This window comes from Eretmochelys imbricata, chromosome 2 (assembly GCF_965152235.1).
Source record: "Eretmochelys imbricata isolate rEreImb1 chromosome 2, rEreImb1.hap1, whole genome shotgun sequence".
Taxonomy (NCBI): Eukaryota; Metazoa; Chordata; order Testudines; family Cheloniidae; genus Eretmochelys; species Eretmochelys imbricata.
The window spans coordinates 146,822,845-146,846,985 of record NC_135573.1 but is presented as its reverse complement, the minus strand read 5'-3'; the positions used below and the strand labels follow the sequence as shown (position 1 = coordinate 146,846,985).

The window sequence follows — 24,141 nt, the reverse complement described above, 5'->3', positions numbered from 1 at the left end:
AAGACACATTCTTCTCATTTTTTACAAGAAGGGGAGGTCACCATGTGCTTACTTTTCAGAATATGCTATTTAAACTCAAGGTTAAAATGAGATTTGATTATTTGAATGGCTAAAAAATTCTTCAGACACTTTGGATGGTGTGTAAAACCCCAACAATTTTACTTGGAAAAAAAGTAACATATTAATGGAAAGGAAAGGTTTAAATATACCTAATCTGGTTCATCTTTCGAACATCAAACAATAAAGCTGAGAACACAGAAAAATGTAGACACTGGACAATTTAAAAATGTTATGTGGGTGTACCTATGACTTACCTGGATGATCACATTCATGTGGTCTGGTACATGAGTTTTTACATTCTGGTGGCTGAGTACCACAAGGAACAGGAGGATAAATTACCGACTCACCACAGTAACAAGTTAGCTCATCAAAACCTGACAAAGCAAAACAAACCAAACAACTAATAAATACAGTTCAAGTTTAGTCACTTAGGATTAAGTTTTGAGTTGCTTAAAAAGAAAAAAAGCAAATGTTTTAACAAGTTGATATTAGAGATTCTATTTAGCATAAAGCATCCTAAAAGCCAGAACTCCTACATCATAAAAAAAAATATTACCTTGGTTAAAAAAAAAATCCAGTTTAAGAAAGTTAAAGGAACAATAAAAAAATAAGAAATTATGTAACAAATGGGAAAAAAAGAAAAAAATTGTAATTAATACAAATCAGTTAAAAATATAGGCAATTGATATTAGAAGTTAAAGGTATCAATATACTTATGGCCAATATGGTTAAAAATCAGTAAGAAAGGGTTTTACAAAAATCAGGAACAAAACATGTCAGCAATTATATAGATCCATTACTAGATGAAGATAAAACTGAATAAGGAGGTACACAATACAAACATGTTCAATAAATATTTCTGTTCTATATTTGGAGTCAAGCTGGATAATGTATTCATACTATATAATGATGACGTCCTTTTTAATCCAACAGTAACTAAAGGGCATGTTACACAGCAGCTACTAAAGTTAAAGATTTTTAAAATGGCAGGTCCTTTAAATTAGCAGAACTTACACCCAAGAGTTTAAAAGCTTTAGTAGGGGTGCTCTCCAGACTGTTAATATTCACTTTTTAATACATCTTAGAAAACTGGTCACAGGAAAATAGGCCCTGAACAAAAATTTTAAGTATTGTACTCATGTTAAGACCTAAGGCAAAAGGGAGAGGCTAAGGGGAGTTTGAGTAGCAGCTGCAGAACCTGCAATTTGCTTTGACATAGTGAGTGTATGTTTGATCTGTTTGTCTCTCTATGGGCCATGTGACTGGGGATCTTGATCCTTTGTTCAGGCTATGTGATTGAAGTCTGAGCTGTTAATCCTTCCCTGTGTGACAAAGTTCCTCCTCTGCCTTGGTGGGTCCTGCGTTTATTGGCGGATTTTCTCGTCTCAGAGGTTCATGGCAGCCCTCAGTTTGACCACTTTCGTGGCTCAAATCTGCCGTTCACTCAGTTAGCCTCATCACTGGCCAGCATAGGGAACGGAAGAAGAACAATCCCCGCAGTCTCTGCTGATCCACCTAGTGGATTGGGGAACAGGCCAGAGACCTTCCCCTCTGGTGGAACCCACAGTCCAGTTCAACTCCTCCGGTATCAAGTAGGGAGTTGGGGGGATGGAGGGATAGGGGGAACCTGGGCCCGCCCTCTACTATGTGTTCCAGCCCAGGACCCTGTGGATTGCAGCTGTCTACAGTGGCTCCTGTAACAGTTGTGTGACAGCTACAACTCCCTGGGCTACTTCCCCATGGCCTCCTCCCAACACCTTCTTTATTCTCACCACAGGACCTTCCTCCTGATGTCTGAGAATGCTTGTACTCCTCAGTTCTCCAGCAGTATGCCTTCTCACTCTCAGCTCCCAATGCCTCTTGCTCCCAGCTCCTCACACGTGCACCACAAACTGAAGTGAGCTCCTTTTTAAACCCAGGTGCCCTGAGTAGGCTGCCTTAATTGATTCTAGCAGCTTCTTGATTGGCTGCAGGTGTTCTAATCAGGCTGTCTGACTTAATTGTTTCTGGAAAGTTCCTGATTGTTCTGGAACCTTCCCTGTTACCTTACTCAAGGAAAAGGGACCTACTTAACCTGGGGTAATATATTTGCCTTCTACCATTCTCCTGTAGCCATCTGGCCTGACCCTGTCACATATCCCCCCCTCTGCTCAACACCACAGGATTGGGCAACTTGGGACGTCAGGCAGTGTACCCGTGACAAGCCATCTGCATTACCACGGTGGCTTCCAGCCCGGTGTTGTATGGTGAATTGGAAAAGTTGTAGGGATGGGAACCATCTGGTCACCCTTGCGTTCTTCTCTTTATTTTGTTGCATCCACTGGAGGGGTGCATGGTTGGTCACAAGGGTAAACCGTCGTCCCAGAAAGTAATAACGTAGTGTTTCCGTGGCCCATTTCACAGCTAGGCACTGTCTTTCAACAATGGCATACTTCTGATCTCTTGGAAGGAGTTTCCTGCTGAGGTAGAGGATTGGGTGTTCATCTCTGACCATCTGCAATAGGATGGCTCCCAATCCTACTTCAGATGCATCTGTAAAATGAATTCTTTGTTGAAGTCTGGGGCTATAAACATGGGGTTACTGCAGAGGGCTGTCCATAGATCCATGAATGCTTTCTCTGAGGCATCTGTCCACTTCACCATGTCTGGACCCCGGGCTTTTATCAGGTCTGTCAGGGGACTCGCTCTGGTAGCAAAATGGGGAATAAATCGTCAGTTGTACCCCACCACACCCAGGAATGCCCGGACTTGCTTTTTCCAATTAGGCCAGGGCCAATTTTGGATAGCCTCTAGTTTGTTTAGCTGGGGCTTAACCATACCCCTTCCTACAATGTAGCCAAGGTATTTAGCCTCGGCTAGCCCTATAGCACACTTGGCTGGGTTGGCTGTGAGGCCAGCCCGTCTTAGCGTGTCCAGAATCGCTTCCACCTTTTCCAAGTGGGTTTCCCAATCGGGGGTGTGAATAATCATATCATCCAGGTATGCCGCTGCACAACTGGTATGGGGCTGTAGAAGCTTGTCCATAAGACACTGGAAGGTGGAAGGTGCCCCATGCAGTCCAAAAGGAAGAACAGTATATTGAAACAGACCCTCTGGGGTAGAGAATGCCCTCTTTTCTTTCACATCTTTGGCAAGGGGAATCTGCCAGTATCCCTTTGTTAAATCAAGGGTGGTCAAAAAATCGGGCATTGCCCAGGCGGTCAACTAACTCATTGATACGGGTTATGGGGTATGGATTGAATTTGGATCTCTCACTCAGCCGGCGAAAGTCATTACAAAACCTAATGCTGCCATCGGGTTTGGGCACCAACACAATTGGGCTTGACCACTGACTGTGGGACTCTTTGATGACTCCCAGCTCCAACATCCTTTTTACCTCTGCCTTGATCTCCTCGCTTTTTACTGCTGGGACCCGATAGGGCCTTAAAGTTACCTTTGCCCCAAGGTCTGTGATAATGTGGTGATATGCTTCGGTGGCCTGACCTGGTTTGGTTGAAAACATGTCCTGGTATCGGTTGATCATCTGAGTTACCTCCTCCTTCTGGTTTGGTGTCAGATCAGTGGATATCCTGATCTGCTCCTGCATGTTATTTCCCTGGATCGAGGTCTCTTGGACCACTACACATGCCTCTCGTTGGTGCCAAGGCTTTAAGAGGTTAATGTGATAAATTTGTTCTGGTTTCCGGTGTCCTGGCTGCCGCACCTTGTAGGTTACTTCCCCCATGGGTTCAACCACCTCATAGGGCCCCTGCCATTGGGCCAAAAGCTTGCTTTCTGCCGTGAGTACCAACACCATCACCCGATTCCCTGGTTGGAACTGTTGGACTTTTGCCTGGCGATTGTAATGGGTTCGCTGAGCCTTCTCCGCCTTTTCCAAATGTTCCCGTACCAAGGGGTGACCCGGGCTATCCGCTGTCGCCTCTGCAACACATGGTCAATTATATTTTTCCCCTCATTGGGTTCCTTTTTCCAGATTTCTTTTGCAATATCTAGTATGCCATGGGGGTGGCATCCGTATAATAACTCAAAGGGGGAAAACCCAGCTGAGGCCTGAGGTACCTCCCGGATTGCGAACCTAAGGTAGGGTGTCCCAATCCTTCCCGTCCCAACTTACCACTTTCCTTACCATTGTCTTGAGGGTTCGGTTAAACCTTTCTACCAGCCCATCGGTCTGCGGATGATAGACTGAAGTTCTAAGGTATGGATATGGGGCAGCGTACAGAGGTCCTTCATTAGCTTCGACATAAATGGGGTACCTTGGTCTGTTAATATCTCCTTTGGTAGCCCCACTCGGGCAAAGATCCCCACCAACTCTTTAGCTAACGTTTTAGAGGCTGTGCTTCGCAGGGGGACGGTTTCTGGGTAGCAAGTAGCATAATCCAGAAATACAAGTATATATTGGTGGCCCCAGGCTGTCTTCTCTTCTCGAATCGTCGCACGACCCATGCCAGGGTCTTCTCTACCCCCAAATGCCCCCCAAAAAGAGGACTATGGCCAAGACTTAATACAGCATTCTGCTGTTTTTGAGGTACTAGGATCTGCTGTACCGTCTGCCCCTGTACTGGTGCAAACCGGTATAAGAGATTCTTCTTCATTATGAAGTAGGGTCCTGGTCCCTGGGTTTTCACTTCAACAGGAACCCCATCTATTTTGGTCACCTCCTTCCTAACGTTATAGTACATTGAGTCTTCAGCCTGGTCCAGTCCAAAATTTCCTCTCCCGCGGTAATCTGCCAGAGATCTAGGGGGCCAGTCTCTGTTGCCTCTACTGGTTCAGAGGCATTAGGATGTGGGTCAGACTTGGGTGCTTCTCTCTCCTGGGTGGCCTCCTTTTCAGCTGCTCGGGTCCACCTACCTACGAGAGCAACCCTCTGGCTTTGGGTCAGTATTCGGGTTCCCAAGGCCTTAGCTGCCCTCCTTTCCCTTTCTGACTTTCTATCCTGTCTGGGAGTGGAGAACAAATCTGGGGATATTTCAGAGAAGACTGGGGGTTGACAGTCTAGTGTGGATGCCTCACTGACTTCAGGGTTTCCCCCTTTCTCCAATTCCCTTACCGGGAGTAAGTCTCCAAACCCTGGGAAGTCCCTCCCTATGAGCCCCGGGTATGGGAGTTTAGGGACTACACCTGCTGCTACCTCAGGAGCGTTCCCCTGAAACTCGGTTTTTACTGGGATGGTGGGGTAATAACCAACTGTCCCATGGACGCATGTTATCCCCATACGCTTAGCCCACGACAGCTGACTACGCTTCACGAGCTTCCCCGAGACCAGCGTGATAGCACTCCCCAAATCAGCCAGTGCCGTGGTCTCTACCCCATTTAGCTTCACTGGTCTGGTGTACATATGTGGGGTTAGTGAGACCCCCCACAAGGTGGATTAGGGAGCATGGGACTGCCCAGTTCCCCAGGTTACACTGCATAGGCTCCTCAGCATTGGGACACTGTGCAGCTATGTGTCCCCACTCCCAGCAGGCATCTGTATGGGGCCCTAGGCGTTCCCTGGTCTCTTGGTTTGGGCAGTCTAACATCATGATCCTCTTCCCCCTCCATGCGCCGATTTTTTGTGGCTTCTGGTGGGCCTTTCAGCCCCTCTCTTTTTCCACCTGGGCTCTCCTGGTGGCCCAGTCACCCGAGCTCTAGAGCTTGGTGCTGCTAGTTTAATGCGGGGTGCTTCTTCCTTAACTGGTCGGGTCAGCTCCCTCGCTGTCCTTCGCCTCTCTACCACTGTGACAATCTTGTCGTAGGTGGAGGGTTCGTTCTGGCTAATCCAGGCATGAGGGTCTGGCGGTAGTCCTCTCATGTACCGGTCGAAGACCAGAACCTCTAGTATCTCCTCCAGACTCCGGCACTCAATTCGCAACCACTTTTGTGTGAGATGGATGAAATTAAACAACTGGGAAAGCGGGGTTTTGTTTTCCTGGTACCTCCACTCGTGATACTGCTGGGCTTGCAGTGTGGTCGTTACCTCAGATCTGGCCAGGATCTCTGCTTTCAGCTGGGGGTAGTCTGCTTCAGCTTCCTCAGGCAGATCATAGTAGGCCTTCTGGACCGCTCCACACAGGAATGGGGGGAGGATGCCAGACTACTGATCTTGAGGCCAGGCCTCCTGTAGGGCTGTCCTCTCAAAGGCCAGGACATATGCCTCAATGTCATCCTCCCCCATCATTTTCTGCAGCCAATTGCTGGCCCGTATCATCCGCGTCCCATCATGGCCGTGGTTCAACTCTGTAAGGGCCTTCCTTCACTTGATTTACCAGTTCCCACAACATAGCCTGGTCTTGAGCAGCCTGGTCCATCAGCAGGCGATTAGTCTTTTGCTGCAGCCACACTGCCTCCTGTTGGGCGGCTGCCTGGACGTGGGTAGCCTCCTGCTGGGCAGCCGTGGCTTGTATCAGTGCCTGCACTACCTCCTCCATTGTGGTGAAAAAAAAAATAAACCGTCTTTCTCTCTCTCTCTTTTTTTTTTAAAACAACCACCTCCTTCTTCCGCCACGCTGTATACACCAAATCTCACCCCGACACCAATTGTGACAAAGTTCCTCCTCTACCCTTGGTGGATCCTGCGCTTCTTGGCGGATTTTCTCGCCTCAGAGGTTCACAGCAGCCCTCAGTTTGGCCACTTTCGTGGCTCAAATCTGCCGTTCACTCAGTTAGCCTCATCACTGGCCAACATGGGGAAAGTAAGAAAAATAATCCCCGCAGTCTCTGCTGATCCACCTAGTCGATTGGGGAACGGGCCAGAGACCTTCCCCTCTGGTGAAACCCACAGTCCAGTTCAACTCCTCCGGTATCAAGTAGGGAGTTGGGGGGATGGAGGGATAGGGGGAACCTGGGCCCGCCCTCTACTATGTGTTCCAGCCCAGGACCCTGTGGATTGCAGCTGTCTACAGTGGCTCCTGTAACAGTTGTGTGACAGCTACAACTCCCTGGGCTACTTCCCCATGGCCTCCTCCCAACACCTTCTTTATTCTCACCACAGGACCTTCCTCCTGATGTCTGAGAATGCTTGTACTCTTCAGTTCTCCAGCAGTATGCCTTCTCACTCTCAGCTCCTAATGCCTCTTGCTCCCAGCTCCTCACACGTGCACCACAAACTGAAGTGAGCTCCTTTTTAAACCCAGGTGCCCTGAGTAGGCTGCCTTAATTGATTCTAGCAGCTTCTTGATTGGCTGCAGGTGTTCTAATCAGGCTGTCTGACTTAGTTGTTTCCAGAAAGTTCCTGATTGTTCTGGAACCTTCCCTGTTACCTTGCCCAGGGAAAAGGGACCTACTTAACCTGGGGATAATATATCTGCCTTCTATCACTCTCCTGTAGCCATCTGGCCCGATCCTGTCACACCTATTAACAAGGAACCATACTGACCTGCTAGGTATATAAACTAGTTGCAAAACAGACTCCTGAGTGGGGAAACACCACATGCTAACAGGAGTCTGAGGCCAGGTCTACACTACCCACTGGATCAGCGGGTACCGATCCATCTATCGGGGGTTGATTCATCTAGACGTGATAAATCGATCCCCCAAGCGCTCTCCCGTCGACTCCTGTACTCCACCGCTGCGAGAGGAGCAAGCGGAGTCAACAGGGGAGCGGCAGCAGTCGACTCACTGCTGTGAAGACGTCGCTGGAATGTCTGTGAGGGGAGGGCTCCTGCCTCATACTGAGAATGAGGGGCGATCAGCAGGTTATCTCAAGTGCTTATATACGAATGCAAAAAGCCTTGGAAACAAGCAGGGTGAACTGGAGTTCCTAGTGATGTCAAGTAATTATGACGTGATTGGAATAACAGAGACTTGGTGGGATAACTCATATGACTGGAGTACTGTCATGGATGGTTATAAACTGTTCAGGAAGGACAGGCAGGGCAGAAAAGGTGGGGGAGTAGCACTGTATGTCAGGGACCAGTATGACTGCTCAGAGCTCCGGTACGAAACTGCAGAAAAACCTGAGTGTCTCTGGATTAAGTTTAGAAGTGTGAGCAACAAGAGTGATGTAGTGGTGGGAGTCTGCTATAGACCACCGGACCAGGGGGATGAGGTGGATGAGGCTTTCTTCTGGCAGCTCGCAGAAGCTACTAGATCGCACACCCTGGTTCTCATGGGTGACTTTAATTTTCCTGATATCTGCTGGGAGAGCAATACAGCGGTGCATAGACAATCCAGGAAGTTTTTGGAAAGCGTAGGGGACAATTTCCTGGTGCAAGTGCTAGAGGAGCCAACTGGGGGGGAGCTTTTCTTGACCTGCTGCTCACAAACCGGGAAGAATTAGTAGGGGAAGCAAAAGTGGATGGGAATCTGGGAGGCAGTGACCATGAGTTGATTGAGTTCAGGATCCTGACACAGGGAAGAAAGGTAAGCAGCAGGATATGGACCCTGGACTTCAGGAAAGCAGACTTTGACTCCCTCAGGGAACAGATGGGTAGGATCCCCTGGGGGACTAACATGAAGGGGAAAGGAGTCCAGGAGAGCTGGCTGTATTTCAAGGAATCCCTGTTGAGGTTACAGGGACAAACCTTCCCGATGTGTCGAAAGAATAGTAAATATGGCAGGCGACCAGCTTGGCTTAACGGTGAAATCCTAGCGGATCTTAAACATAAAAAAGAAGCTTACAAGAAGTGGAAGGTTGGACATATGACCAGGGAAGAGTATAAAAATATTGCTCGGGCATATAGGAATGAAATCAGGAGGGCCAAATCGTACCTGGAGCTGCAGCTAGCGAGAGATGTTAAGAGTAACAAGAAGGGTTTCTTCAGGTATGTTGGCAACAAGAAGAAAGCCAAGGAAAGTGTGGGCCCCTTAATGAATGAGGGAGGCAACCTAGTGACAGAGGATGTGGAAAAAGCTAATGTACTCAATGCTTTTTTTGCCTCTGTCTTCACGAACAAGGTCAGCTCCCAGACTGCTGCGCTGGGCATCACAACATGGGGAATAGATGGCCAGCCCTCTGTGGAGAAAGAGGTGGTTAGGGACTATTTAGAAAAGCTGGACGTGCACAAGTCCATGGGGCCGGATGAGTTGCATCCGAGAGTGCTAAAGGAATTGGCAGCTGTGATTGCAGAGCCGTTGGCCATTATCTTTGAAAACTCGTGACGAACGGGGGAAGTCCCGGATGACTGGAAAAAGGCTAATGTAGTGCCAATCTTTAAAAAAGGGAAGAAGGAGGATCCTGGGAACTACAGGCCAGTCAGCCTCACTTCAGTCCCCGGAAAAATCATGGAGCAGGTCCTCAAAGAATCAATCCTGAAGCACTTACATGAGAGGAAACAGGAACAGTCAGTATGGATTCACCAAGGGAAGGTCATGCCTGACTAATCTAATCGCCTTCTATGATGAGATCACTGGTTCTGGGGATGAAGGGAAAGCAGTGGATGTATTGTTTCTTGAGTTTAGCAAAACTTTTGACACGGTCTCCCACAATATTCTTGTCAGCAAGTTAAAGAAGTATGGGCTGGATGAATGCACTATAAGGTGGGTAGAAAGTTGGCTAGATTGTCGGGCTCAACGGGTAGTGATCAATGGCTCCATGTCTAGTTGGCAGCTGGTGTGAAGTGGAGTGCCCCAGAGGTCGGTCCTGGGGCTGGTTTTGTTCAATATCTTCATAAATGATCTGGAGGATGGTGTGGATTGCACTCTCAGCAAATTTGCGGATGATACTAAACTAGGAGGAGTGGTAGATACGCTGGAGGGCAGGGATAGGATACAGAGGGACCTAGACAAATTGGAGGATTGGGCCAAAAGAAATCTGATGACGTTCATTAAGGATAAGTGCAGGGTCCTGCACTTAGGACGGAAGAACCCAATGCACAGCTACAGACTAGGGACCGAATGGCGAGGCAGCAGTCCTGCGGAAAAGGACCTGGGGTGACAGTGGACGAGAAGCTGGATACGAGTCAACAGTGTGCCCTTGTTGCCAAGAAGGCCAATGGCATTTTGGGATGTATAAGTAGGGGCATAGCCAGCAGATCGAGGGACGTGATCGTCCCCCTCTATTCGACATTGGTGAGGCCTCATCTGGAGTACTGTGTCCAGTTTTGGGCCCCACACTACAAGAAGGATGGGGATAAATTGGGAAGAGTCCAGCGAAGGGCAACAAAAATGATTAGGGGTCTGGAACACATGACTTATGAGGAGAGGCTGAGGGAACTGGGATTGTTTAGTCTGCAGAAGAGAAGAATGAGGGGGGATTTGATAGCTGCTTTTAACTACCTGAGAGGTGGTTCCAGAGAGGATGGTTCTAGACTATTCTCAGTGGTAGAAGAGGACAGGACAAGGAGTAATGGTCTCAAGTTGCAGTGGGGGAGGTTTAGGTTGGATATTAGGAAAAACTTTTTCACTAGGAGGGTGGTGAAACACTGGAATGCATTACCTAGGGAGGTGGTGGAATCTCCTTCCTTAGAAGTTTTTAAGGTCAGGCTTGACAAAGCCCTGGCTGGGATGATTTAATTGGGGATTGGTCCTGCTTTGAGCAGGGGGGTGGACCAGATGACCTCCTGAGGTCTCTTCCAACCCTGATATTCTATGATTCTATGATCTAAGTATGTAGAGTTCAGCTACACTATTCTCGTAGCTGAAGTTGCGTATCTTAGATTGATACCCCACTCAGTGTAGACTAGGCCTGAGTGTGTAGAAGCTTTTTCTCCAGGTACAATTCTACGTAAGCTGACCAGTGATGGAATAGTTATTATGACACATCCCTTACAAGCCACATTTTGTTTCCTGCCTGTTGACAGAAGAGGCTTTCTGTGCATAAAGTTCAAGTTGTTGGCTGCGTTAGAGAAAAAGATCTGTTGTCTTGGTGTGTAGCTGATAACCCACTGTACTAAGAGAGACAGAAGAATTGCTGGACAACTGAGGGCAGCACCACCACAGATCCACTAGAGAATGAACTGGTTTTAAGGGAACATGAGAGTGTGGAAAATAGAAAGGATAATCAGAAGACATTCATCCAGTTTATGTCAAGCAAAGAAAGAGAAACAAGAAAGATTCTGTACAGACAGAAGCTAAGACATTCTCTCCTGCTTCTGACTCTGTAGAAAGTCTCCTGCTGCTTGCTTTTCCCCTTCCTTAGAAAAGTGATATCAAATTACTTTGACAAGATCTTAAACAAGACTACAATTCTGGTTGATACAAGTTCATCAAGTACATTCAATATCTGGATTTTGGCTGTGACCAGAAGGGAATTAAGGGGATACAGGAGAGAGACTGAGGGAGATCCAGAGAAATGCACAAAGGGAAGTTACTTACCTTTATAACTGGAGTTTTTTGAGATGCATGGTCCCTATCTATATACCACTGTAGGTATACAAGTGCCTGAGAACAGAGAATTCTTGCAAGCAGTGTCTGTTGGTCTATGCCCAAGCCCCTGCTATCCTTGTGCTCTGTACTGAGGGTATAAAGAATGAGGCAGGGCAGACCAACTGGCTCTTCTGTTCCTTTGTCTATGGCAAAGCCAGTCATGATCGGGGGGAAAGATAGCTCAGTGGTTTGAGAATTGGCTTGCTAAACCCAGGGTTGTGAGTTCAATCCTTGAGGGGATCTGGGGCAGAAACTGGGGATTGGTACTGCTTTGAGCAGGGGGTTGGACTAGATGACCTCCTGAGGTCCCTTCCAACCCTGATACTCTATCATCTGAAGGAGAGTGGGTAGTGGCATATAGATAGGGACCACATACCTTGAAGAACTCCAGTTACTTCCCTTTCTTCTTCGAGTGCATATTCTACTGTGGGTGACTGACAAAATAGTACCTAGAGAGGAGGAGGGTGCAAGTATGTTTGTAGAACCACTTCCACAAAGCATGCGTCAGCGGAGCAGTCTTGGACCAAGGCATAATGTCCCATGAATGTGTAGATGGAACTCCATGTAACTGCACCGCAAATATCAAGCAGGGATTCCTCTTGAAGTGATGCCTCTTATGCATATGAGCCCATACCCCATACGGGGAGGGAGTTGTGTCAACTATAGAGTACAATACAGCCAGAGACCGACTTAGAGATTCTCTGGAAGGATACAGCTTGACCTTGAACTCGTTCTGCTATGGCAACCAACAATCTATGAGTATGTCTACATTGTAATTAAACACCCACAGTTGGCCTGGTCAGCAGACTTGGGCTGAGGCTATGGGACTGTCTAATTGTGGTGTAGATGTTTGGGCTCGGCCTTGAACCCTGGGACCCTCCCGCTTCACAGGGTCACAGAGCCAGGGTTCCAGCCCAAGCACAAACATCTACACCACAAATTAAACAACCCTGTAGCTGAGTCAGTTGACAAGGGCCAACAACAGGTGTTTAATTTCAGTGTAGACATACCCTAGGAGGCTTTCTGATCTGTTTTGTTTTCAGCAGGTAAAAATCACACATCAATGAAATGAAGAATCCTCTCCTTGCCAGAAGCATGGGGCTTCACCCTTCAGGGGAAAAAAACCAAACCACCCCCCCCAAAACAGGTAGGTGAACTAGCCAATGTAAGTAAATTAACCTAGGAGGGAATTTTGGGTGTAGTCACAGCAAAAATTTGTCCTCATGGAATATTGCATATGAAGGATCAGTTGTGAGTGCCCCTTGTTCGCTTACCCTTCTGGCCAAGGTGATAGCAATGAGGAATGCTACCTTCATCAAGAGGTGAAACATGGAACACATAGCTAGTTGTTCAAAGGGTGACTTAGTGAGTGCCAAAAGTACTAAGTTAAGGTCACGTTGAAGATTTTGTTTGTTTACTGGTGGAAAGGTTCTCATCAGGCCTTTCAAGAATTTGGTTACTGGCTGGGTAAAGATCTGATGGCAGGTGACACATGCTGATTGCCACCAGGTGGACTTGCAGTGAATTAAGGGAAAGAACTGATGCCTTCATGGTAAGTCTAAAACAGCGGGACTATCTGCTGTCTCTGAAGATATATGCTTTTGCTGGGCCCAGATAGAGAAATGTTTCCACTTAGCTAGGTAGCATTTTCTGGTGGAGTCATTTCTGCTATTATTAAGAATGGTTGCATGGCCCCACAGCAGGTATTTTCTAGGCTTGACACCCATCCAAATGCCAAGCCATGAGATGAAGTGCTTTCAGATGGTAGATGCTATCATTCTCATGAGTCAAGAGATTTGGAAAGGATTGCATGCTGATTGTTGGATGGGGTGACATCTGTAGGAGGCTTAGAAACCAGAACTGTCTGGGCCATTTGGGAGCAATGAGGATGACTTGTGCTTTGTCTTGCTAAATCTTCTATAGAACCTGAGGTGGTATCATGATGGGAGGGTAGGCATAGCTCAAGTAATCTGACCAGATCAGAAGGAGAATATTGCCTCTGGAGTGCTTTTCTTGAGCTCCCCTGGAGAAGTACATGTTGCATTTCCTGTTCGCCTGCCCAAAATGGGGGTTCCCCACTGAGTGAAAATGCTGTTCACTACTGGCTAAGGCTGTCTTCCAATTAATTCTGGATTTCTGGAGAGTACACTGTCAATAGGGTAATATGATTTTTGATCCAACAGTTCCATAAGGTGACAGCTTCTACACACAGGGGGATGGATCTCACTCAACCCTGTTTATGGTGAAACTGAATGAACGGTAGAAAGGCGTCACAAACTTTCTGGACTGCCCGGAAGTCCACAAGACTGATGTGCATTCTGGGCTCTCGAGACATCCAAGTCCCTGCACCATCTGACTGTTCACGTGAGGTCCCCAGCCTATCATGGAGGCATCTGTAATGATCATCTTTTCAGGTGTGGGGCTAGGAAAGGAATACCTACACACACTTATTCAGGATTTTTCCACCAATTAATGAGGTCCTCATCCAGGTAGAAAGTGTCACTATGGTGTTCATGCTGTGACTGGTTGGTGTATATACTGTTTGGAACTAAGTCTGTGGGCAATGGAAGTGGAGACTGGTAAATAGTGTGACATAAGTCCATGATGCATTCCGGGAGAGAAAGGAAAGTCTGAAATTATGTTCAAGAGGCACACATTACCTGGTCTATCACATTACTCATGGTGTGAAATCTATCCATCGGGAGATAAACGCTCACCCTGACTGAGTTGAAGATTGCTCCTATAAATTCTGAAGTCTTAGTTAGAATCAGGGTAGATTTTTCCATGTTCACACAGACTCCTAGGGATGAGAGAAGGTGAAGCAGAGATGATGTTGATGTAAGGGCTTTTTCATGTGTCCTTTCAACAAGATGCCAATAGTCTAAATACAGGAAAACAGAAGCTGCTGCATCTGAACTATGCTGCTACTACTAGAAACAATTTGAGGAAGATGCTGGGTGTGGTTGCTAGGCCAAATGGATGTAACCTGTATTGGTACTGGTCAGGACCCACCATAAACCTGACAGAAATCTTGTGTGGAAGGGGTCAATGTCCACATGGAAGTATGCATCTTTCATATTGAAAGCTGTGCTCCTTTTGAGGGATGAAAATATTGATGCCAGTGTAACCATATGGAATTTTAGTTTGCAAATAAAAAAAAAAAAAAAGACACTGAGTTGGTGCAGATGGAGAGTGGGTCTCCACCCTCCCCTCTTTTTGGGAACTAGTAAACATTTTTAACGAGGGATTCTACCTCTGGGCAAAGGATCTCCTCATGAGAATGGTCTCAAAGAAGGATGGGGAAGGGCATTTTGGATGGGGGTAAGAAGAGAAATGTATTGGTATAGCCAGAATGGATGATATTCAGCACCCAACTTGTCCACTGTTATTGCACTCGAGTTGCAGAAAAAGAGCTACCAAAGCATATGTGAGGATTGGGTGGAGATGGTATCAATAGTGCCTGGGAAATAAGGTTGGATTGATGTGACGGATGTGTAGGATGTAGGTATCGTGGCTTTTGTGTACACTGCCCTTCACAAAGAGGTTCATAGAATCACTGATGGCAAAATGGTTGAGGCACAGCTCTTGTTTTGTCAGGATGTTCGTGGATCTTTGGGGCAGGTGTATATATACCCAGAAAATGGAGGGTTGCCCTGAAGTCCTATAGTGAGGGCAAAGACTCCTCAGTCTTTTTGCTGAAAACGTTGGTCTTGAAGGGCAAATACTCCATTGTGTTATAGTTTCTCTGCAAATGCAGTTCTGGACACCAACCTGCCTTCATCAATAAGGGCCTGAAATTGAGCCATGTCTTGCTTGGGGAAATTTGTTCTTAAAATCCAAGAACTGTCAATAATTCAGAAAATCATACTTGGCCAACAGCACTACATAGCCTCCAGTTCAGAATATTGAACTAGATGATGTAAAAACCTTCCTTCCCAACAGGTCCAGTTACTTGGCCTCCCTAATTTCAGAGTGGGTGGCTACATCTTCCTGTGGCAATCTGAACAAGTAGGGAGTTTGGTGCAAGGCGGCTAAACGGAAACTCTGCTCTCTTAGCTGGGACAAAGTAGTGCTTCTTAGCCCTCTTGGGGGTAGAGATACACATTGCCAATATATGCTGGACATATCCGGCTTCATTCACCAGTACTCTCTGCCTGGACCCTATGTGATGTAGGATGTCCAGGAGTTGTGTTGAGTTGTGTGTCCTGAACCTTCTCCAGGAACATCTGGAGCTCCTCTGCCACCCTACGTAGCAGCTCTCAAAATTGCTTATGGTCACCCAGAGGGAATGGTGAAGCTGGGATGACTGCCTTGGATAACCTTGCCAGTACTGGCAAAACTAGCGGATCCAGCTCATGGGGATCAAGTGGAAGCTCTAATTACTCTCTTGCAGTAGGGAGAGTGATTCCCTGTTAGACTGCTCTGACCTGGAGTATCATGCTTATGGGTCCCATGGGCTAGGGCCAGTAAGAGGGATTGAAGGTGGGCTCAGGATGTCCCCATGCATGGATTGAATCGTGCAAGCTGCTGTGTACACTGATCCCTTAGAGACAGCAGACCTGATATTTCTGGGAGTGTTCAGTGGATAAGGGTGACTGGAGTGCATCTATTGTTAACCTGCAAAGCAAAGTAAGGGCTAACATTGCCCAGAGGAGAGTGTTTGGGTGATATCAGGAGAGTGTTTGGGCTAGAGGGGTAGCACCCAGATAAGCATAAGGAAGGCATCCTCATGCTGGAAGGAGGGAATTAACAAGGTGACTTATGGTCCTGGGTACCCTAATAACCTTCATAATGATGTAATTGCCAGGATTTACACAGTTTACTGGTTAGCTAAGGATCAGACCCCAAGCACTTGTAAACTAGATTCTAAGAGATTCACAAGTGAGAAGGTTAGGGAACAGACAAATAAAAGGTTACAGTTAGTTATTTTCCATTAGTTTATTTCGGGTAAAGAAAAGAGAACTAAAAGTAAAAAATGAGCCGGCAGGATAAATGGTCCAAAGATCAGACTGATGCAATAAAAGGTCCTAAGGGCAAAGGCTTAGAAAATCAGCCTAAGGCAGCCATCAGCAGAACAGCCATGAAGTTACAGTTGGCCAAGTTAGAGGTGGCAAAGGAACGAGAATTCCAGATGTAAGCAGCCAAAGAGAAACAGGTAGCACAAGAGGAAGCCCACCAGAGAACCCTGTAGGCGGAAAAGGAAAAGTGGGAGTCAGCGGAAGCAGCACACCAAAGAGCCCTGGAAGCTGAGATGCAGAAACAGGCAGCAGAAATAGCTGCACATTAGTGAGCCACAGAACTAGAGGACTGGAAGTGGGAGGAGAAATCATGAACACAGGTTGCTGGTGCTATGGATACAAAACCCTCAGGCAGCAAGCACTCCTCTCCAAGGATCATGACTGGGACAAATTCTACCCTAGTTACAAGGAAACTGATTGCACTGAGGAATATTTGACCATCTTTGAAAGGATTACTAGGCTACATAACATCCCTGAGGGCCAGAGAATAACTGTCCTGCTCTCTAATTGACAGCAAAAGCATTACAGGCGTTTAATTTGTACATGTAACTGAAGCTATGACAGGAAACAAAGGGTAGGAATAAATCATCAGTTTTCACAACAAAGAGCGGCAAACAGCGGGGTACCCCAGGGATCTGTACTAGGACCAGTGCTGTTCTATATATTCACATGTTCTGGAAAAAGGGGTAAACAGCGAGGTGCAAAGTTTGCAGATGACACAAGACTACTCAAGATAGTTAAGTCCAAAGCAGACTGCAAAGAGTTACAAAGGGATCTCATAAAACTGGGTGACTGGGCAACAAAACAGCAGATGAAATTCAACGTTGATAAATGCAAAGTAATGCACATTGGAACACATAATCCCAACTATACATACAAAATGATGGGTTCTAAATTAGCTGTTACCACTCAAGAAAGAGGTCTTAGAGTCATTATGGATAGTTCTCTGAAAACATCTGCTCAATGTGCAATGGCAGTCAAAAAAGCTAACAATGTTAGGCATCATTAGGAAAGGGATAGGTAATAAGACAGTAAATATCATAATGCCACTATATAAATCCATGGTATGGTTATACTTTGAATATTGCATGCAGTTCTGGTCGCTCCATCTCAAAAAAGATATATTAGAAATGGAAAAAGTACAGTGAAGGGCAACAAAAACAACTGGGGGTATGGAGCAGCTTCCATATGAGGAGAGATTATGAGGATAGGGATTTTTCAGTTTGGAAAAAAGGCAACTAAGGAGAGATGATAAATGTCTATAAAATCATGAACGGCATGGAGAGAGTGAATAAGGGAATGTTATTTACTCCTTCACATAATACAAAAACCAGGGGTCATCTAATGAAATTAATATACAGCAGGTTTAAAACAAACAAAAGGAAGTACTTCTTCACACAACGTACAGTCAAACAGTGTAAGTCATTGCCAGGGGATGTTAAGGTCAAAGCTATAACTGGTTTCAAAAAAGAATTAGATAAGTTCATGGAGGATAAATCCATCAATGGCTAATAGTCAAAATGGTCAGTAATGCAACCCCATGCTCTGGGTGTCCCTAAACCTTTAACTACCAGATGCTGTGACTGGATGACAGGGGATGGATCACTTGATAATTGCTGTCATAAATATAAAGGGAAGGGTAAGCACCTTTTTGTATACAGTGCTATAAAATCCCTCCTGCCAGAGGCAAAACCCTTTCACCTGTAAAGGGTTAAGAAGCTAAGATAACCTCGCTGGCACCTGACCCAAAATGACCAATGAGGGGATAAGATACTTTCAAATCTGGAGGGGAGGGAACAAAGGGTTTGTCTGTCTGTGTGATGCTTTTGCCGGGAACAGATCAGGAATGCAACTTACAACTCCTGTTAAGTTAGTAAGTAATCTAGCTAGAAATGTGTTAGATTTCCTTTTGTTTAACAGCTGGTAAAATAAGCTGTGCTGGATGGAATGTATATTCCTGTTTTTGTGTCTTTTTGTAATTTAAGGTTTTGCCTAGAGGGATTCTCTGTTTTGTATCTGATTACCCTGTAAGGTATTTACCATCCTGATTTTACAGAGGTGATTCTTTTACGTTTTCTTTAAATAAAATTCTTCTTTTAAGAACCTGATTGCTTTTTCGTTATTCTTAAGATCCAAGGGTTTGGGTCTGTGTTCACCTGTACAAATTGGTGAGGATTCTTATCAAGCCTTCCCCAGGAAAGGGGGTGTAGGGCTTGGGGGGATATTTTGGGGGAAGACGTCTCCAAGTGGGCTCTTTCCCTGTTCTTTGTTTAAAACACTTGCTGGTGGCAGCATACGGTTCAATGACAAGGCAAAGTCTGTACCTTGGGGAAGTTTTTAACTTAAGCTGGTAAGAATAAGCTTAGGGGGTCTTTCATGCAGGTCCCCACATTTGTACCCTAGAGTTCAGAGTGAGGAAGGAACCTTGACAATTGCCCTGTTCTGTTCATTCCCTCTGAAGAATCTGGCATTGACCACTGTTGGAAGACAAGATACTGTGCTAGATCCTGGTCCACTGGTCTGACCCAATATGGCCATTCTTATTTTCTTATGTTCTTAAAGATGGTGGGTTGTGGAATGGACATATGCAACACAGCTCGAAGAACAACAGTAAAGAAAGGTAGGTAGCCATTGTTTTCTTTGAGTGATTGCACATGTCCATTCCACTGTGGGGGACTCACAAGCAGTTCAAGCTGGAGGTGAGTTCAGAGTCTACTTGAACAGGGATTGCAGGACCACGAATCCAAATCTGGCATTGTCTCTAGACTAATGAGTGATGGCATAGTGGGAGGTAAATGTGTGGATTGAAGACCAGGATGCCACCTTACAAACATCAAGGATAGGCACCCAAGCGAGAAAGGCCGTGGAAGCCGCCACTGATCTAGCTGAGCTAGTCACCACCTCAGATAGAGGTTCTGGATCCACAGAACGGTAGCACAGACATATACATATAGACATACACATCCAGAAATCCAGGAGAAGACTATCTGAGTGGACACTGGGTGGCCCATTACTCTTTCTGAAATTACAACAAATAGCTATGAGGATGATCTGAATGGGCTAGTCCGATCCATACAAAAAGCCTAGATCCGACTAACACTTCTAACATCTAGAGAATGGAGTTTCTCTTCCCACCTGCTTGAATGAGGCTTTGGAAAGAAGGGTAGTAAGTAAATTTCTTGACTAATGTGAAAATATCAGAAACCACTTTAGTCAGGAACTTTGGATAAGATCGAAGGAAAACCTTATCTTTGAAAAATACTGTGTAGGGAGGTTCTGACACCAGGGATCATAGCTCTCCTACTCTCCTGGCCAAGGTAATCATGACCAAGAAAGCCACTTTCATAGATAGGTGTAACAGGAATATGTTGCTAGTGGCTCAAAGGGTGGAGCCATCAAACTTTAAACTGCAGAACTAAACTGCAGAATTGGGCTATGGGTCTGTGGGTATAGCGCATCCAATACCTTTAGAAATCTAACGGACATAGGGTTTGAAGAGAAAAGGGTTGAAGGTGGAAAACTGAGACAGCCACCAGGTGGACTCTGATGGAATTAAAGGCAAGTCCTTGCTTCAGGAACAGGAGATACTCCAGGATATGGGGAATTGAAGCTTGGGCTGGGTGGATACCTCTTTGCATAGGCCAAACAGAGAATTTCTTCCATTTTGGAGGGTAAGTAGACCTGGTTGAAGCATTAACATTCAGGAGACTTTCTTCTACTTTAATAGAGCAACACCATTCAGAGGAAGTCAGCCATGAAGCATCCACGCTGACAGGCCTATAGATTGTGATTGAGGATGCAGCTGTTGTCCTGGGAGATGACATATGCATCTCTCAGGAGCGACAGAGGGGGTCTGACCAATTGGGCTAGTAGAGATGAAAACCAATATCGTCAAGGCTACACTGGGGCTATTGGTATAATGTGAGCACAATCTTGCTTGTCCTTGGACAAGACCTTGTAGCAGAACTGGAGGGGAGGGATACAGCAGGGCTTTGGACCAGTTTAGGAGGAAATTATCCCACCCAGGAACAAAAGAGATATTTTTTGTTTTCATTTGTTGTGAACAGGTCCACTAGGGGAGTACCCCACTATTGGAAAATGGCCTTGGACACATCTGGATGAAGGGACCATTCATGGTGGCCTGCAAACAATCTGCTTCCATGGTCTGTCAGAATGTTTTGAACCCCTGGATGATAAGCCACTTTGAGGCTGATGCAAAAGCTCCAAAGCAAGACTGCCTCCTGGCATAACTTTGTCGACCGGGATCCTTGTCTATTTACATGAAACATGGCTGTTGTGCTGTCATTAAGTATTAAAGCTCTGCCCCACGATATGTGGGGGGAAGACCATGAAAGCCAAACAGCTGGCCCTGAGTTCTCTGATATTTATATGGAGACTTAGGTCCTGGGAAGACAAAAGCTCCAGAGTTTGACAGGGACCTAAGCGAACTCCCCAACCTAGATCCAATGAGTGTCTGCTGAGGAGGAGCAAAGGGGACTCCTGTGCCAGCGACTGATGGGTCTATCGATCAGTCATTGGAGGACAAGACTCAAGCAGGTATCTCAACTACTGTATCCATATGATGGTGGGCTGAAGAGTATACTGAGGTGAGCCAGCCTGTAGTTCTTTGAAGTGCAGTCCTGCATGCCAAACTATGTGCCCTAGAAGTTTGAGGCATTTTCGAACTGTAGTGAGAGGATGAGCATTTAGATCTAGTACAATGAGCTGCATTTTGGTATCACAGAGACATCGGGGTGATGCTCTGGAACTACTCCATACAAAGCCAGTCAGAAATCTGGGGGAACATGCCTCCTCTCTTGGAGCATACTGTCTCCAGGGCAAGAAGCTTACACAGCTTTGACCTTCTTGGGTCTGACCTCGGAGCATTCAGTATCCCCTTCCACACCGTGCGCTTCCCGCAGCAAGTGTGCCTGGGTGGGGCTCCTGGGGAAGCCAGGGGGCCCTGCACCCCAACTCCACAGTCAGACATGACTCTCTGCCAGCCAGTAAAACAAAAGGTTTATTAGTTGACAGGAACACAGCGTAGAACAAAACTTGTTAGCACAGAAATCTGCGACTTTCAGCCAAGTCCATATTGGCGGGAGGGGAGCCCAGAGCCAGGGCTCCAGTCCTTTCACTGCGCCCCAAGCCAGCCGAGGCTGACTCACTTCCAGCTGCCTGGCCCCTGCCCTGCCCATTGCTCCTCCTCCAGCCTTTGTCTCGCTTCCCGGGCCAAGACTCACCTGGTCGCATCCCCCTCCTGGTCTCAGGTTACGAAGGGGTGGCCATAGCATCTGTGCAGGCAGCTGGAGCAGCCACTGCAAAAATCACACATCCCACCACCTAGACATTGATGCAATACACAGGGAAACTGAGGCACACATAGCATTGATGCAAAACAGTAAGGCTCACATACAACATAAGGGAAAATCCCCACTTCGTCACACTTGGACCCTCTTTTGTGGCAGGAATGCACTGGCCAGTGTGGTGTCCAGGAGTAGAGAGGATAGATTCTTGTTCAGAGAGTAGAGTCAGGATAGATTTTTCTGCGCTGATTAGGAGTCCTAGTGTGTGGAAGGCTGACTGGATAGTCGCCTTGCTGGAGAGTATCTGGGACCTGTACTGGCCTCTCAATAGCCAATCATCCAGGTAAGACAACACATGGATTCCTTACTTGCGCAAGAATGCAACCACTACTGCCATGCATTTTGTAAACACGGGAGGGGCTGTTGACAGGCCAAACGGGAGAACTGTGAGCTGGTGGTAGGATTCATTGTCCATGAATCTGAGGAAATTTCTGTGCTGTGATGAATTGCCCCATGAAAGAAAGTGTCCCTTAAGTCAAGAGCAGCAAACCAGTCCCCAGTCTCTAAGGAAGGGATATCAGAAGTAAAAGAATAACCATCAAGAATTTTGTTTTCTTCAGAAACTTGTTTAGTTGCTTTAGATCAGTGGTTCTCCAACTTATTTGATCGGGCCCCCCTTCTCTGTGTCTGTAGTCGTTAACTCTCTTCCTTCCCCCAAGTACATATACCGAGCCACTCAGTTTTGAAGGCAGCACTGACCAGCAGCAGTACGGAAGTAAAGGTGGCAATGTGAAAAATGATATTCATCAATATCACTTTTCACAGCAGACTTAGAAGTAAGGATGCAGCAACACAGAAGTAAAGGAGAGAATGTGAAAAGTGATATTTGTCATCATTTTTCATAGCAGACTTAGTGCCGCATTGCCACCCTCATTTCTGCACTGCTGCTGCCACCGTGGGGAGTCCACCCCATAGTTTGAGAACAGCTATTTTAGATCTAAAGTAAGCCGGAGACCCTCCTTTGCCTTCAGGATTTGGAAGTATCAGGAATACAATCCTCTTCCTCTATGGCCCCCACAAAGAGGAGAGACTGAATATCATGCTCTTGTGAGTGTGATTCTGAAGAGGAACAGGAAAGGGGTGTGTGAAGTGGGGACAGAAGTAAAGGGTGTATCCCTGTATCTCTGTGCTTAGGACCCACTGGTGACAGGGGACCAAGCACTTAGTAAGTGGGATAGGTGATTGGCAAAAACAGGGAAAGGGAATGATGGTACTCTGGTAAGTGATAGGCTGCTTTCAACCAACAGGTCAAAATGATTGCTTTGATGATCTGTTTTGTCTCGAACTGGCAGTTGCAGAGGAGGAAGAAGGCAGAGGCCATCTCTTATAACCTCTAGCCTTCTTCTCGACAGATCCTGACTATGAGGAATGAATGGTGGAACCACTCTGATTGCTGCAGGAAGAACGGCTTGCTCTTCACCGCCAGCATACAGGTTCCCAAGTGTTGCTCTTAAGTCCTTAAGGCTATGAAGCCTCTCATCTGTCTTCTCAGAAAAGAGCGAGGAGCATTCAAATGGGAGGTCCTGTATGGTTTGCTGCATCTCTTGGGGTATTGCAGCCAAGATGAACACTGCATGGAAATGGTGGAAGCCATAACAAAAGCCGCTGAGTCAGCCGCTTCCAGCGTGATCTGGCCACTAATTTGCCCTCATCTACCAGAGTGGTGAACTCCTGCTTAGCCTCATCTGGAAACTTGTCAAACTTTAGGAAACTTTCTCACAAGTTAAAATCAGACTGACTCAGCAGAACCTGCTGGTTCGTGATTCTCAGTTGTAACTCTCTTGTGAAATAAATCTTCCCACCAAGAGGTCCAGCTTTCTTGCTTCTTTCCCTGTTTGCAGCAGACACTATCATCGAACCAGGTGGTTGTAAAAATATTCATATCCATAAGAAGGGACATATCTCCTTTCCCCCCTTTTAACAGCGAGAGGAAAGGAGGATGGGATATGCCATAAGATGTTGATGGGCTCTAGGATAGCCTCATTTATAGGGAGAATTACCCTAGAGGGCCCCACAAAGGTCAAAATGTCCACCAATCTGTGTAACTTTTCTTGCACCTCCTCTGGTTGGATAAGCAGAGCCGCAACCACCCTTTTTATTAAGTCCTCGTGGGCCCTGAAATCATCTGAAGGGGGCGAGGTAGACTCCGAGAGTACTGCCTCATCTGGTGATGAACAGAAAAAGACCAATGGGTGTTAAGGCAGATCCTCATCTAACAAGAATTGGAGAGGGAAGTCCTAAGTAAGCAATTGCCCTTGCATATCCCAGCAAAGGGGGAATGGAGACCATGTTGTACATGCTTCTAGTGCCTACTCAGTGTGGGAGGGCAGGAAGGAAATAGGGATGCTGTAGAGCATATGGGGATGACTCATGGACTCCAGAAGAGCCAATTAGCATGGTGGTGGGAC

The 24,141-nt window shown here is 46.4% G+C and overlaps 1 protein-coding gene across 6 annotated transcripts in view; it reads right to left on the bottom strand.

The window, feature by feature from the left end:
- Positions 1-24,141, bottom strand: part of NFX1 (nuclear transcription factor, X-box binding 1) — a 231,236-nt gene that overhangs the window by 78,936 nt on the left and 128,159 nt on the right. For all 6 annotated transcript variants that reach the window (XR_013345235.1, XR_013345236.1, XM_077810831.1 and 3 more), the window contains one exon: positions 315-434. Coding sequence is in view for 4 of the 6 variants with exons in the window: in XM_077810831.1 (XP_077666957.1) it covers positions 315-434 (120 nt within the window). In the remaining 2 variants the exon portion in view is untranslated. The remainder of the gene's footprint in view (positions 1-314; positions 435-24,141) is intronic.